The sequence below is a fragment of the Drosophila rhopaloa genome, unplaced genomic scaffold, assembly GCF_018152115.1.
Source record: "Drosophila rhopaloa isolate 14029-0021.01 unplaced genomic scaffold, ASM1815211v1 contig_158, whole genome shotgun sequence".
NCBI lineage: Eukaryota > Metazoa > Arthropoda > Insecta > Diptera > Drosophilidae > Drosophila > Drosophila rhopaloa.
The window spans coordinates 9,811-27,197 of NW_025335037.1; the positions used below are offsets into that span (position 1 = coordinate 9,811).

A 17,387-nucleotide genomic window follows, 5' to 3' on the forward strand; every position below is an offset into this window, starting at 1 on the left:
CACACCAGAAACAACTGCGGGCTTCGTTCAGTCTGCGTAGCTTGTGGTGGCTTCCACAAATCCGAACCTTGCCCTGCAAGCAAAGAAGACCCAAAGACAAAGAAATGCGCTAACTGTGAAGATAACCATACCGCAAACTACAGAGGCTGCCCGGTCTATAAAGAGCTGAAGAGTCAGTTTCAACAAGCAAAACAAGCACGCTCCCAGAATGCACGAAATGCGTACGTGCAATCCCAAACCACACCTAATGTTTTCTTTGCGAAAGCAGCCAGATCTTCATTTGGGCCCCTCAACACAAATGGGGGAGTTTCATACGCCAGTGCCCTAAAATCAGGACTTGCCAATCAGACGGGGTTCCCACAAGCTCAATGCTCTGAGCAAAATATAATAACACCTCAGCAAGCAATAGGACAAATACCAAACAGCATGGAAACCATGATGCTGACTTTACAACAGGGTATGATGGAATTTATGTCCTTCATGAAAACAACAATGACAAACCTTATGCAAAATCAAAACATTTTAATAAATTTGCTCACATCCCAACAATCTAAATAATCGATGTCTTGTCTTCGAATATCCATGTGGAATGCCAATGGCGTTTCACGGCACAAACTTGAAATAACTCAATTCCTCAATGAAAACCAAATAGATGTAATGCTGCTGGCAGAAACGCATCTCACAAGTAAATACAACTTCCAAATAAGAGGTTATACTTCATACTGCACAGATCATCCGGACGGTAAGGCTCACGGAGGAACTGGAATCCTAATCAGGGAACGCATTAAGCACCACTTTCACCAGAGGTTTGCAACAAATTATTTGCAGGCTACATCTATAAAACTACAAGCAGGCAACGGCAGTATCACTATAGCCGCTGTCTATTGCCCACCGCGTTTTACAATAACTGAAGAGCAATTCATGGACTTCTACAATTCACTCGGAGATCGCTTTATAGCAGGAGGAGACTACAACGCCAAGCACACGCACTGGGGATCAAGACTAGAGACGCCCAAAGGAAGACAACTGTATAAAGCAATCATAAATTTGAGCAACAAACTCGACTATGTTTCCCCTGGCAGCCCCACATATTGGCCAGCTGACCCCAGAAAACTCCCGGACTTAATTGACTTCGCTGTGACCAAGAACATCCCAAGAAATTTAGTCAGCGCCAAATCGCTATCGGACTTATCATCGGACCACTCGCCTGTTTTAATAACTTTCCTTCAAAGCCCGAAAGTAATCGAGCACCCCTTCAGGCTGACCTCGACTAGAACCAACTGGCTAAAGTACAAAAAGTACGTAAGTTCCCACATTGAACTAACACCAAAGTTAAACATAGAGAACGACATCGACTTCTGTGCTGATGCCCTGGAGTCAGTACTCGTGGCAGCAGCCAAAATCTCAACACCAGAAGAGACAATCGTGCGTAGCAACCAATACAAAACTAATCTGCAAATCGAACAACTGGTTCGGGAAAAACGACGTCTACGACGCGTTTGGCAATCCTGCAGATCGCCCCATTCGAAGCAACTCTATAATGATGCCACCCGCAGACTCACCAAAACCCTCAAGCAAGAAGAGGAGCTTGCGCAGCGCCGGTACATCGAGAAACTGTCGCCGACCAGTACAAAGCATCCTTTGTGGAGAGCTCACCCAAATTTAAGCTCTCCGATAGAATCAGTCACTCCGATTAGAAACTCCTCGGGTACTTGGGCCCGCAGTGACGAAGACAGAGCCGAAACATTTGCCTTACACCTACGAAATGTATTTCAGCCGAACGCCGCCACAAACTCTCTTCAACTACCGCCGTTTAGCTCTGAAATTGCAATTAACCCGATTTTGTTTCAAACACCTGAAATTGCTAACGTCATTAGGAAGCAAATAAAACCGAAAAAGGCTCCAGGGGCCGACCTAATAACCCCAAAATGATAATTGAACTTCCAAACTGCGCAGTGGATGTTATATGCAAGCTATTTAACGGGATCGCAAAACTTGGCTACTACCCCAAAAAATGGAAAAAGTCCGTGGTTATAATGATACCGAAGCCTGGCAAAGACCACACAATTCCCTCATCGTACAGGCCAATAAGCTTACTATCGTGCCTGTCCAAATTACTGGAAAAATGCCTGCTCACGCGCATTACACCATATTTAAGAGAACAAAACTTAATCCCGGCACATCAATTCGGGTTTCGTGAAAGCCACGGAACCATCGAGCAAGTCAACCGGATAACTTCAGAAATTCGTACAGCCTTCGAACATCGGGAATATTGTAGTGCGATATTCCTCGACGTCTCTCAGGCATTCGACCGAGTGTGGCTTGAAGGCCTTATGCATAAAATCATAACATTACTGCCAGAAAACACTCATAAGTTACTTAAGTCGTACCTCTACCACAGAGTCTTTGAGGTTAGATGCAATACAACGACATCCAACGAGTATAACATTGAAGCCGGAGTCCCACAAGGTAGCGCCCTGGGCCCTACCCTGTTTATCCTATACACAGCAGACATCCCTACGAACGAGAGGCTGACTACGTCCACATTTGCTGACGACACCGCAATCCTGAGCCGCTCGAGATGCCCAACTAGAGCAACAGCTCAACTGGCTGATCATTTGGTGGTAGTTGAAAAGTGGCTATCAGACTGGCGAATCAAAATTAATGAACAAAAGTGTAAACATATAACGTTTACCCTTAACAGACAATCGTGCCCGCCGCTAACTTTGAATGGTACGCAGATTCCCCAAGCCAGCGATGTAACATATCTCGGCGTCCACCTCGACAGACGCCTAACCTGGCGGAGGCACATTGAATGCAAGAAAGTACATCTCAGACTTAAAGCTAGCAGCCTACACTGGATTATAAATTCTCGATCACCCCTGTGTCTGGACTTTAAAGTACTTCTCTACAACTCCACCCTCAAGCCCATTTGGACCTACGGCTCCCAGCTCTGGGGGAACGCGAGCAACAGCAACGTTGACATCATACAGCGCTCACAATCAAAAATCCTGCGAACAATCACTGGGGCACCATGGTATGTTCGGAACGAAAACATCCACAGGGACCTGGGCATACCACCGGTCAAAGATGAAATAGCAAAGCAGAAAGCGGCCTACCATAACAAGCTTACACTGCACCCAAATAATCTCGCAAGGAACCTAAGACGGGTTTCGAACAGAACTCGTCTGCATCGTAACGATCTACCAGCCCAGCAATATATATTAGGGCCCGTTAGTCTAAATTCAGTCTACATGACTGTAAGTTAAGTTATATTCTTAAGATTTGATATACTTATTGTTAGTCTCATATAGAGAAGATTCAATAAATAAAGCATATATTTACAAAAAAAAAAAAAAAAAAACTGTAGACCTTACTGCACTTGCCACGTACCGATATAAAGCGCCGCAAGACAGCCAAGAAGGTTTCGGTCGTCAAATCTGCGGCAAGTTCCAGGTGGATGGCCGAGGTGACCATGCAAACAAATAGGCATATGTAGCCCTTGCTGATACGTGGCTTCCGAACCATTGAATCCTTCAGAAGTATTGAACCTGCATAGTCGCAACCAGTATATATAAATGGAAGCGCTTGTGTAATGCGTACGCTGGGTAAATCAGCCATTTGTTGCTGGGATGAATGGTAGCGTTGACGAAAGCAAGCTAAACGAATTTTGCCGAACAATAACAAAAAGTGAGGAAACGCCAGGGTGGAGGTTCTCTCGGTGCTCGTGTTTCAGAATCAGCTTTGAGATGCGGTGTGTTTTTGGTAGCAATACTGGGTGTTTTGCATCGTTTGACAACTGCGATTCCTTAAGGGTTTTTTACTGAGGAGCAATTGGTAATCGTCTTTGAAACAACCTTGTGCTTGTTTTATGCACAGAATCCTTGCCTCCTTAATCTCGTCAAATGTGAGAGCGCTAGATACCCTTTTGCGAGTTAGGTTTCGTGTACGTTGAATAAACCGCTTCACGTAGCCGACAATGTGGACGAGCTTGATCCAAGAAGACACTCGCTCGGTTAGTTCATCGAGTGGATGAACCAGATTTGCTTCAGCCAGTGTAGCCAAACAGTTGGATTTGACTTTTCCTTGAATGCGTTTGTCTGTAAGAGATAAACCGAAACGTGAGTCGTTTAACTTTACCAGATACTGCACCTTGTCCCGTAGCCATAAAGGCCCATTCCACCACAAATGGAAGTCGATGAGATCAGCAGCCATCAGTCCCCTGGACGCACAGTCCGCGGGGTTTGTTTTGGAATCTACGGGATGCCAAGCACTCCTTGGAATAGTGTCAAGGATTTCCGAGGTTCTGTTTCCAACAAATGTCTTGAGTTGGGCTGGCGTATACGATAACCAGGTGAGCACTATTGATGAGTCGGACCAGCCAAAAACCATTATGTTTTTGTGGCGCAATGCAGATGTGATCGAGCGAATCAGTTGGCTGAGGAGAAGTGGTGCGCAAAGTTCCACACGTGGCAAGGATTGTTGTTTCAGTGGAGCCACCCTTGTTTTCGCAGCCACAATGGATACCGAGATGAAGCCATCGTCATTCGTGACTCTGCTGTACACCACAGCAGCATATGCCTTGGTTGACGCATCCGAAAATCCGTGGAGTTTGATGTTGTCCGGGTCGTTGGCGAAAAATCGTGGTAGTTGAAATGTTTGAAGATTGTCCAGATCTGCTCTCCACTTTAGCCAGTTGTCCGCCAGTTTAGTTGGGAGTGGGTCATCCCAATCCAAATTCAAGAGCCATAGCTTTTGGAACAGGATTTTGAATTGGATTACAATGGGTGCCAAGAGCCCGAGAGGAATATCCTCGAGACGTCGGACAAGACTTGTCTCTGTGAGCAATCAGCATTTTCAGCTAGACCGACCTTGTACGTTAGAATTTCTTTTCTAGGATGCCAATATAGTCCGAGAACCTTTACAGGTGACGTTTGTGCAGGTTGTGTGTCGCTATTATCAGTTTGTATATATGGGGTATTGGATACCCATTTCCCGAGTTCAAGGTTTGCACGAGAAATCAGCTGAATCAGCTTGTTTCGGTTGTGAAGTAGCTCATCCTCACTTTTTGACCCAGTAAGAACGCATTTGGGTATTCCTCTTGATGATCGACAGCAAGTTGTTCCAGCACTCGCACAGCCAGGAATGGTGCGCATGAAGTTCCGTAGGTTACTGTGCACAATTGGAAATACTTGATGGGATCGGATGGATCTTCTCTCCAAACGATTTTCTGGAAGTTTCTGTGTTTTTCGTTGACCCATATCTGGCGAAACATTTTTACGATATCCGTTGAGAATGCAAATTTGTACATTCGAAAACGAAGGCACACAGCGAATAGATCGCGCTGGATACTGGGACCTGTAAACACGTTCTGTTGCAGCCGCCGCTCAACCGATTTAAAGCGTTTGGGCGCTCCTTGTAGAGTTTCTCCGAAATCGAGGTTTTCTGTGTTGAATGGAAGATCCACGATATACTTCCCGTTTTCATCGCGACTGTGAGCTTCTCGACCTGATCATCCTCCGGATTCAATTTTGCGCTGCTTTGAACGTTTTCCAATTCCCAAAACTTTTAAAGCGTGGCGCCTATGTCTACTGTTGTAGTCAGTGCAATAGCGTTGCTTGGATTTGATGTGATGAATGAGGTTATTACCCATCCGAACACCGTAGAAATGGCGATAAGATTACCCTTGTTGTCGTATATCTTTCGTCCTGTAAACACCGACCATATGTGTTCGCTTCCCAATAGAATGTCAACACGTGAGTTTGTGTTGAATTCTGTATCCGCCAACTGCCTGAATGCCTCGAGTGCCGATGCATCGATGTTTTGGCGTTCCAGCGAAGAAGTAATTCTGCCTAGCACGTGGGCGTAGACAGCCAAATGATCCTCGGAGATACGGGACTTGATATGCAAGGTGCTGCATCCCCTTGTCGTGTCTGCTTTAACCGAAGAGATTCCCGTGACCAAGATGCGTGATGCCGAACGTGTCAATCCGAGAGCTTGAATGCAACGCTCGGATACGTAGGAAAGCTCTGAGCCTGTGTCCAATAAGAGACGACATGTTACGTGGTCACCTTTTGCGTTTTGAACATAAACCATGGCAGTTGGTAATATGATTCGCTTAATTTCCGTTTCCTGTGGAGATTTTGCAGTGCCCTGTGCACATACAACTGATCGAGTGCCCTCTCCTTGGGCGAAATGACTGAGAGTCACCGAAGTGTTGTTGGACGCACCTATGTTTCGCTCGTCCTCGCCTGCTATCTGGGCAGGATTCTCAATAGCCTGTGCATTCGCTTGGACATGTAGAAGGGAGTGATGATTTCACCTGCATTGCCTACATTTGTATGTCGACTTGTTTTTTCTGCATGTGTTGTTGTCTTACTACCAGTCGCAAGCTCCCTTTTACTCAGTTCCAGTTCCTCGCAACGAGAATCCAGAAATTTGAAGAATTCCTCGAGAGTGGGGGAATCTGTGTCCATGCTGTGCTCAATCCACCTACGCCGCGTGTCGGCGTCAAGTTTCTCCAGGGCCAGATAGATGATCCAGCAATCGCGTCCCATCTGGTTGACTGCATCCAATCCGCGAATAATTTCGTTTGCTCCGTCTGACACCTTACGTAGAATTGATGCATCTACCTTTGTAGTTGTTGGCAGGCTCATAAACTGATCCAAAAATGAGTTTACAATGTGCCGTGGACGATTGTACCTTTCCTTCACACGTAATGGCCAAGTGCCGTACCAAGTTGGCAGCCTCATTAAGGGGTTATCCGGGTCTTGGAGCACGAAAAAAAGCCTATTTTCGTGAATTTTTTTTTAAAGATCTTACGACAATTTCACAAATTTAATTTATTGTACATTAATGTTTATGGTTTGACCAACATTGTGTAAAAATTTGAACCAAAAATTTTTAAAATTGAGCCGTTGAGGCAGGCTTGAACTTGACCTCATAAAAAATTGTGTCCTTGCGGTAGGCAAAATATCTCCGCCAATTTTTATCTGAAATCAAAAAACAAAAAATTATTCTGATAGTGAATGTGTCTCGCTTGTCCTCTACGAGCCATTTTTTTTTAAAGTTAAAAATTGAATTTTTTGTAGCGCTTTTTATAAAAAGTGTAATTTTTTACGTAACTTTTGGCCATATTTTGGCTTATAAAACAAGAGAGAACGCTATAGTCGGGTGCCCCGACCATCAGATACCCGTTACTCAGGTAAAGGGAGTGCGAGGGAGATGGAGATAGAAACTTTGATCACGCATAACTTTTTAACGAATGGTCCGATTTGAAAAATTTCTTCTACATTTCGATAGGTATTGATAAACACAATAAAACTGCATTTTTACTTTTCGAAATATTTAAATTTTTAAAATATAAGCGATTGTGGGCGTCATAGGGGGCGTGGCACCATTTTGAAACAAACTTGCGCTGCGTAGGAACTGCTAAAATCTACATGCAAAATGCCAATCTTCTAGCTTTTATAGTTTCCGAGATCTCAGCGTTCATACGGACAGACAGACGGACAGACAGACATGCCTATATCGACTCGGCTAGTGACCCTGATCAAGAATATATATACTTTATAGGGTCGGAAACGCTTCCTTCTAGCTGTTACATACTTTTGCACGAATACAATATACCCTTTTACTCTACGAGTAACGGGTATAATGAGTTGTAATTAAAAATTTTAAAAATCTCTCCGTTAAGGACAAGAGAATTATGTTTAAAAGAAGTGTGCAAAAGAAGAAGTTGATCGGTGCAATAGTTTTTGAGAAATCGTGACTACCGACTTCAAAAAAGTGGTTTTGAGAAAAACGCGTTTAAAGTGCCGCATATGCCCGACGCCAGAGCCCGAATGGCTTGTTGTGACGTTCGACGTGCTGGGTTTTAAATTTCTCCCATTCCTACAGTATTGCTTCGATCGACTTGAAATTTTTAGACAACATTCCTGAAACTTTGTACTATTATATAAAAAAGTTTGAAAAAAATGAATTTTTTGAAGTGTCATGACCCGGATAACCCCTTAACAATAAGTGTTTTTAAGTGATGGAACTTCTGGGTGTTGGACAAATGTTGCTTGTTATGAATTGTGCTTTCATAAATGTCTTGAAAAGAGGGCCACTCTGTGTAGTTGCCAGAGAACCGTTTGATTTGAATTTTCGGCAATTCCCTCAGATTGGAAAAGAGACGTCACCACCAACATGAACCGGCGTGCTCGAATGAGCCTGATTTGCAGCCAGTCGCTTAACTAGTTGTTGGTTTTGTTGTAGCAAATTTACAATTGCGTCGCCGTTGGAGTGCAGACCGTTGCTGCCATTCACAATGCCTGCAGATGTACTCGGTTGTAGAGCATCACTTCTGTCCTTGAGAATTGCGTTCGCCCTTAGGTACTTTTCTTCGTAAATTGCGTTATCCATCTCCGGATCGACGTAACCTTCTACCTCCTCATGGAGAGCAATGCAATCGCCGAACTGGTTGAACTCCATCCAAACTTTGTGGAGAAGTTGTATGAGCGTGGAGAAGGACAAACAATATGGTCAGAAATAAGAACGAGTTGAGTTGCGTATATGTGGTCTGTATTAATTTTATTCTTGCCAGTTGCGAAGCCTATTTGACACTGAATTGAATTTCGCAATATGACGCCGTCTTAGCGGCGTTGCCAGAAACCCAAAAGATATATGTATACATGTTTTCTTGTACATAGATTAAAATATAGAATAGAATAGAGATGGCATTATGCGCCTATATATTAGAGATGATTAAAGCTGCAAGCGTTCACGAACACGACCAATTACTCAGAAAAATCCTTTCCTACAATCCTCAAACAACATATTTTAAAGGAAATACATACCCTCAATTGCAACAACACTCCACATCTAAAAATACCAAATTCCCGGTTACCAAACGACTAGGACCAGCGGACAGTGAACAAACTAAAATGTCTATTCAGGAATTAAGCTTTCAAGACGCACAAGAATACGAATCCAAAATATAAATGAACAAAATCAAAATAGCTCAAAACCAAACGAAAATTTTCGGTTAAAAGCCCCGGGCAACACCAATACATAGTGTTAGCGAAGCACTTGAGTCGCTAAGCCACTTGATGCCCACGGACAGCGCCAGCTCTGCCTGAGCTACCTTTTCTATTTTTACTTATCCTAGCGTATTAACTCCTTGTGTGGGAGACAATTATATGACTCTGTACCTTTGTATATCTCAGAATATTTTTAACTACCAACCCCATACCACTTCTTTGCTATGGTTCCCCCTTGACTCTGAAAACGTGTATATAAACCCGACCTTTTGCCCAAATAAAATCAGTACTCAAGCAATACTTGTGTATTCAACTACTCTGCGTTCTACGAGTGAGCATCGCTGTGGCTTTGGCCCTCATACGCATGATTCCTTCGAGTTAAACCAATTTATGTGTTGGCTTAGCAATCTATCGTCACTAGAGTATGTTCTAGGATAACCATTCCTATAAATAATAAAAATAAAACAAGAGAGAACGCTATAGTCGAGGGCCTCGACTATTAGATACCCGTTACTCAGCTAAACAACTTAATATAAATATGCCGTCTTGTATGTTTTTCGCCGCTCGAATTAGCTCCCGATTTTTATGTTAAAATCGGTAACCAGGGAACACCACGTGGAGGCCGTTGATTTGCAACGGGGTCTTTCAAACCAAAATAAAATTTGGGGACCTACGAGTCGACTTGAGTTGCCAAACTTTATTCAAGTTTGGAATCTCCATGTTCCCCAAAATTTTGTTTATCCGTAACATACGGAAGGCATACTTATGTACTTACTACTAATACTACTAATACTTATTTGACCTTACTAATTATTTTTTTTTTTTGGGGTTTTTGCGTTTTTTTTTAATAAAAAAAAAATTGTGTTTAATTTAAGTATATACATACTATAAAAAAATTTTGCATGCAACTATTTAATTTTTTTTTAGGGTTTACTTTAGTTACTATAAATAAAATTTAGCATGCAACTATTTAATTTTTTTTGTTTTTTGATTTTTTGTTTAATTTAAATATATACATACTATAAAAAAAATTGTGCATGCAATTTTTTTTTGGGTTTTTTGTTTTTTGGTTAATTTAAATATATACATACTATAAAAAAAATTGTGCATGCAACTATTTAATTTTTTTGGGTTTTTTTTTTTTAATTTAAATATATACATAATATAAATATAATATATACAATTATCCCTACCTATTCAGCCTCCCTAACGCTAACTAATATACCACTGTGGTAGCTATATGTAGTCTCAAATGTGCGCGCAGTGGCCCTATTATCGAAAATATTTGAAAACGCCCAATCAATATGCGTATTGCAATTGGTTGTCGACGAGTCCAAATCTAGCAACGAACTAAACCCTTTTACATCTGCTAGAAAATCGAAAACTCTCCTACAGCAGCCAGAGATGGAGTGAAGGCATAAATTGAAATCTCCTAACACTAAACTATTACTATTTAAAAATGTGTGCCGCTGAAATAACTCCTTAAACTCTGTTTCAAACTTTAACAACGGATAGGTCGGACTTTTATAAATAACTACAATCCCTAAAGACCGGTACCTAAAGATGGCAAACTCGAACACTGGAGAGGCTAAATTTGAGGAATTAGCCAGAAAGCGACCACTTGAACAAAGACTGACATTCTCAAAGAGTTCGTTTCGAACGAATACGAGAATGCCTCTTTTGGTCGAGCTCCGTTAGCTACTGACTGGCAATCTAGTCGCACTGCTGTGGCGAAGCCAGGAATGTCGTATGCTTCATTTGAGTATGTGGAAGCCTCAACGAAGCACAGAATGGAAGACATAAGCATTAGCTGATCGGAACACACATCGCTAATGTGGCAGTGCAAGCTTTCCGTATTATGGAAAAAGACATGAAGGTTCGGACTATTGAGTAAACAATCGAAATGGGTACTCAGTAACTTAGTGGAACGCAGTTCTCGGAGCTCTTCCTCGGAAGCCGATCCCTGGGCGGATCTTGGGGGACGAAAGGTCCAATAATATAGAGACCTGCTGCACTTGTGGCTCTGCTACAGGCTACGTACAGCGCAGCTCTCTGCATGCTAGGACTAGTGTGAACCACCACTTTGCTGTACGTAGCGCCTTGACTTTTGTGAATAGTTATTGCTTCTGCAGGTACCACTGGAAACTGCTTTCGGTCAATGGTTGTGGCCTGGTTAGAATTAATCTGAAAGCTTTTTATGATCTTAACTACTGGGGTCCATGAAGCCTCTTGGCGATGACTGCACTTTGATCGTGCAGCTACTCCTATACTGTCATCTAAAAATTGTATCCAAAGAATGTTTGGAGAGTTGGACGTGTTGAAACCTATCTCCCTAAGGACACCAGTGGCTCCGTTTACGAGACCATCTGATGTGTCTACATTGACCGTCATCATGTATTTAGCAGTGGTTTTTAAAATGAGCGAGGTACACAAACCTTGTGTCTCAGATGTTTTTAATGCCCTAGCTTGTTCCAGACATCTGTTCCCCTGCTCTGAGCTAATATGTGCAGATTTTACAGAGTCAATGGCTTCCGAAATGAACTGATCAGTGGGAATCGAGTTGAGCTTCTCCCTATTGTATCGGTCTGTGTCCTGATTGCTTGAAAAAGGTGAATGGCGTCATTTGGAATCTGACTTTCTACGGAAATGCGGCCTCTAAGTAGGACAATATCTTCAGACGACATTTGGCCGGACGCCATGTTGTTGAGTGCTATTGCAAACGGCTGGTCATCTCGCTGTCGCATTATCTCTGTGAGCTCGAAAAACCTAAAAGGACTCCAGAGGTGGGATCCAAATATAGCGCTGTATGGATCATGCGACGGCGGCTGGAAAATCCAACGATCACAAACTGGCCGCAATTGCCTAAGATCGCCGAACACGATGACCGAAATGCCTCCGAAGGGAGTATCAACGTTGGAGAAAATTTGCTTAAGGCGAGAGTCCAGATGGGAAAACATGGTTGCGCCGACCATAGAAATTTCGTCTATTATAAGAACTTTAAGATCAATAAATCTTGAACGCAGGGTATTTAACAGATCAGGGCTTAAACTCCTAAATGCAGACCCAGCCTGATTTACAGGGAGAGAGAACATGGAATGGAGAGTGGAGCCTCCGATTCCAAAAGCAGCTTTGCCTGTGGGAGCACACAGCAGTATTTTAACAGAAGTTGGGTCGCATCCTACTCTACCATTATACTCCTTGGAAAGAACTGGAATAAGGTGGATATAAGTCTACTCTTGCCGACACCTGCTCCGCCTCCTACGAACTCATGGAAACTAACATTTTTCCTTGCATTGTGCAAGACATGCGTAAGGAAAGTTTTTTTGCTTTAAATTAAGAGACCTAACTAAGGTGGCTAAATTTTCAGGGGAAATAATTGGCGGGAGCTTTATTATGCGGATATTGCTATCCGGATCTACTTCCTGAACACGGTCGTCTAAGTTTAAAACATTTATTTGAGAAGATATTTCTGGAAAAGCTAAGGCCCTAAACTCCTCATTAACTGCGGCCTCCTCATCTACATTTTCCTCGCTACTTTCCTCAGCCTCCATGGCCCTTCTGAGCGCGTCTTCTAAGCTGTCTATGGCATTATACCTATCAAAGTTGGCTTTAATAGCCTCCTCGTGCTCATGATAAAACTCCTCACAATTTCTCTGAAACAATTCTACCTGTTCATCTCTCCATGGAGAATATAGCATAACTAATGCTCTAAAATAGTTGGGCCTATCAGAATTAATATTAAAGGGGCTATACCTAATGATACTCGGCTGGTTTCTTTCCCTAATAAATCCACTACCATCGCGAAGTGCGAAAAAAACTGTTCCTAAGACCTCATTTTCTTCTTCAGCCTCATTGTTACTATTTTCCCCTTGGCGAGCTCTACCACGGGTTTTAGAATACTCGTAATTTGCAGCAAAATCGGCTAAACACAGGCCGTCATGGGAATCTGGTCTTTGTTCGTATCTGTCCAGCAAACCTTTCTGAAAGATGTCAGTGGAATCCTGAGGCATATTTTGCAGGACGCTTGTAGGTCTAAGCATACGAACTCGTTGTTCTGGAGGGAAGGTGTTTATGAACACGCATTTATTGCTTGTTTCTGACAACGCCAATCCCATACAACAATATACGGCCTCCTGAGCAGAGATCTCAGTGCCCGAAATAAACTTGTGACCGAGATACTGTAGCTTTTGACGAATGCTTGAGTTGCCTCTTCGAATGTCATTAGCTGCTTCGCGCATTAATTTCGAAATACCCCTTTGGGACTTGTTAATGTAATTAATTATGTAGCTACAGCACGCAAAAGGGTCCAAAATTAACTGGATATCCATATTTGCCCTTTGCATTGAAAGAATGTGTTTATTATAGGCGTTAACTTGAATTTCTGCAAATGTTCTCTTCAGAAAAATCTGTGTTTTTTTCAAACTAGACCTAATAGCATATATATAGTCCTCGTAACTGAGTCTCACCTCATCGTGAGAAAGAAAATTTTCGAATATGCTAAGATGGCTAATCAAATCCTCGGATTGATCGCGAAGTAAAAGACTGCGAATTTTCTGATAGTTTTCGTGATGAAGAGACAAATTGGGAGTTTCTTCGGGAAGTGGCTTCAATATTTTCGTGCGGGGCATTGGGGGTATGGAATACCGAATCGACAAACGGATTCGCGCACATTTTTAAGGCACGAATGCCCGTGCTTATGCTTTTGGTATTCAATGTACGGAGCCAAATCTGTGTTTGTAACATCCACAGTTACAAACTGATCAATGAAGGCTACTACACTAGCAATAGATTCTTCACTGTTGAAATCCACTTCCGGGGCGTCTTTCAGCCAAAACATACCGTGAATGTGAGGGGAACCCCTCTGTTGAAACTCAACTCGCCAATAATAGGTAGTAACAAGGTTACTTCCAAAGACTCCCCCGGCTTCTTCATGAGCTTTAGAACTTCCCTATACCTATAATCGAAATACCTAGCACACGTCACTGGGTCAGTTCTGATCAGCCGCGCCTTTTCTTTAAACTGTAAGTTCAAAGCTTCCTCCTTACTAATGTCAATCCTATCTACATTGTGCTTGAGCAGTACTAGCAGCTCTGGCCACCTAGTTTCTGCGGCCGACATAGTTATGAAGAAAGTTGGCAAACCAAATTGGCGAATCATAGCCATGACTTTCTTCTTCTCATCTTCCCAGTGAGCAGGAGACGTGCGAATGTCCTTAAGAATTCGATATCCGTCATCATGGGAAATTAAGTTTCCCATGAAAGCTTCATCGAGTACGTTGGCGGCAGTTATCGCGCTAGAAGCGCTCCGCTTACGTAGGCAAGTTGAAATATTGTTTCGAATTTTCAACAATTCCAACTTCTTATAATTGAAGAACAACTTGTCAGTTCTACAACCTCTTCTATCTACGTTCCTAAGCTCTGATCTAACTATGGTTGTATAACTTTCCGAAGATGGTCTCTTGACGCCAGCATAAATGCTTGGGAACGCCAATTCTTCGGAGTCGACATCGAGAATCACGTCGAGAGGCTTTTGGCCCTCACCTGGAGCCATTGTGATTCTCGGAATTCCTACATTGTGTGCCTGGTTATTCTCAAGCAGAGTTTCCTGTCCTCCAGGATTTAGCTCTTGGGCTTCTTCATTCTCTTCGGAATTTCCCGCCTCCAAGTTTACATCCTCCTGCTGGATGGCTAGTTGTTCCTCTACAAAGGCTAAGTCCGCTTGAGAAGCTACAAATGGAACAGTTTCGGATGTGAAATCAGAGATCCACTGCTCGTTCACTGACACATTGTGCTTTCTGTAAAGCTCTGTACTAACTAAGTACCTGATGGCGTCAGCAATTTTGGAAGGCCTAATGGTCTCTGCCATGAAATCATGTCCGTACTCCATTCATCGCTTGAGGTGGAGCTGTACAACCTCTGCCTCGTGGAAAGCTCGTGGAAGGGACGTCACGATGTTGCTAACCGGAATGGGGACATTTACAACAGCTCCTTTTATTGCACTCTGACGCTCATGACCTATCGACTTAATTATCATAAATGGAAGGCGAGGTGAAATCAGTCGCTCCTCCAAGGGAGTAAGCTCCCACAAGGAAGGAGGAATTTCTGGGAAGTCTAGGCCGTTGGAAATGGCACCTTTGGGCTTTCTCCCGGCTTTTATATTGCCGTGGCATGTGCCACAGAACTTAAAGGATTCCCCAGTGAAAGCAAGCTGGCTTGCATTCTGGTAAATCTCTTCCTTAAACTCGCAATTTTCTTCCAAATAGGCTCTAGAAAGCTTACGTATTTGCTTGGGAAACCACAATCCCTTGCAGCAGAAGCAAATCTGATCGGGGCCAAGTTTTACTAACCTATTGAATTTGGCTATGTGAGCATCCAATCCAATAGGTATATTTCTAGGAGTCCTATTTCCCTGGGATAAATCAAGTCGAATCTCCTGACTTCGGTTTGCGTTCCGAAGGTTTTCTGCATCCCTATTGCCACTGAGGCTTCTATACTGACTAACTCTCTGACTAATATTTCGAATAGCATCGATAGTTGCTTGTCGAGCAGCTATACGAGCACTTCGTCGAGCCAGTGTATTTCTCGCCTGCTCGACGGCCCTACGTTCCCTAAAACTCCTAGCCGTAGCTCTCCTAAACCTATCCTGCGCTCTTTGCAATAAGCGATCCTGAGTTGATCTTGCCTGCGCTCGTTGCAGGGTATTTGCTTCTTGCTCACCCGCACGATACGTAGCATCCAAACGCCTCAGAGAACGCCGCCGAGCATCGGCTGCTTGTTCACCCGCACGGAAATCAGGATCCAAGCGCCTTTCCGAACGGTCAGCAGTATTTCGGACCTGCTCTGTAGTTCGGACTTGCCTAATTTGTCGCCTTAAAGCGCGACGCCGAGTATCGGCTGCTTGCTCACTCGCACGCAGAACGGGATCCAAGCGCCTTAACCGATGGTCAGCGGTATTACAAACTTGCTCGGTAGCTCGGACTTCTCTAACTTGTCGCCTTATAGCGCGACGCAGAGTATCGGCTGCTCGTTCATCCGCACGAAGAACGGGGTTCGAGCGAGTTTCCCTACGTCTTTCAGCATCTGCTTCTTGTTCACCAGCACGAAAAACGGGATCCAAGCGCCTTAACCGATGGTCAGCGGTATTAACAACCTGCTCTGTAGCTCTTTCATCGGTGTTTCTTCGCCTAATAAAGCGACGCCGAGTGTCGACTGCTTGCTCTCCGGCACTAAGAACGGGATCCAAGCGAATTTCCCTACGTCTTGCAGTATCTGTTCCCTGCTCACCCGCACGAGTGTGCGGATTCAAGCGTCTTGACCTACGAGACGCTGTATTTACACCCTGCTCTGAATTCCTGGCTACTGCATTTTCCCTTCTCCTACGCTGAGATTCAGAATTTTCTACCCTCTCCATCTCTGCATACTCTGGATTTTCCCTATTGGCCCTATTTCTCAACAATTGGTTCCTAGCCCGCTGAGATGCAGTGGGTCTATTTAAACGAGGCATTTTTTAAAATCTTAAATTTATAGGACTACTACGATTATATACGCTGATTAGGAATATTTTATAAATTTTATAATATAATATAGTTAATATAAATTATATAAATAATAGAATTATAAGTGTAAGTCTTAAAAAAGACTTAGACTTATAGTACTATTACTAAGATAAATACGTAAATGTATAGAAATATAAGAATAAGCCTTAAAAAAGGCTGAATTCTTTTATTTATATACGGGTAAAGGGGCAAAGCGATTGAAAATGAATTACGTTAATAATTTGCAAAAGTTAAATATATGAATAATAATAATCTAAGAGCAAGTCTTGAAAAAGACTTAATCTTATACTATTATTAACAAATCTACGTTAAAAGGGGCAGAGCGGCAAAAAATGAATTACGCTAAAAATTTGCAAATGTGACAAATATGAATAATAATAATTTAAGAGTAAGTCTTGATAAAGACTTAATCTTATATTATTATTAACAAATCTACGTTGAAAGGGGCAGAGCGGCAAAAAATGAATTACGTTAAAAATTTGCAAATGTGAAAAATATGAATAATAATAATTTAAGAGTAAGTCTTGAAAAAGACTTAATCTTATGTTATTATTAACAACAAGAAAGGAAAGCTAACTTCGGGCGGAGCCGAAGTTGATATACCCTTGCAGAATACTCTGTAAATTATATCCTCCAAAATTATTCATATGATGCATTCTTAATACTCATAAAAAATCCCAACTTCCTAACTTTAAAAACACCAAAGTTATGGCATTTCCGATCGTTCAGTTATATGGCAGCTATAGGATATAGTCGGCCGATCCTTATGAAATTTGATAGGTCGGATTGATTGGCCAAAAACAAACGCC

At 42.6% G+C, this 17,387-nt stretch overlaps 1 protein-coding gene across 1 annotated transcript in view; it reads left to right on the forward strand.

Annotated features, from left to right (window-relative positions):
- Positions 1-14,894: 14,894 nt before the first annotated feature.
- LOC123037334 (trichohyalin-like) overlaps positions 14,895-17,387 on the forward strand; it is a 94,576-nt gene continuing 92,083 nt past the window's right edge. The window contains exon 1 of the mRNA XM_044457452.1: positions 14,895-15,070. Coding sequence (XP_044313387.1) covers positions 14,895-15,070 — 176 coding nt within the window. The remainder of the gene's footprint in view (positions 15,071-17,387) is intronic.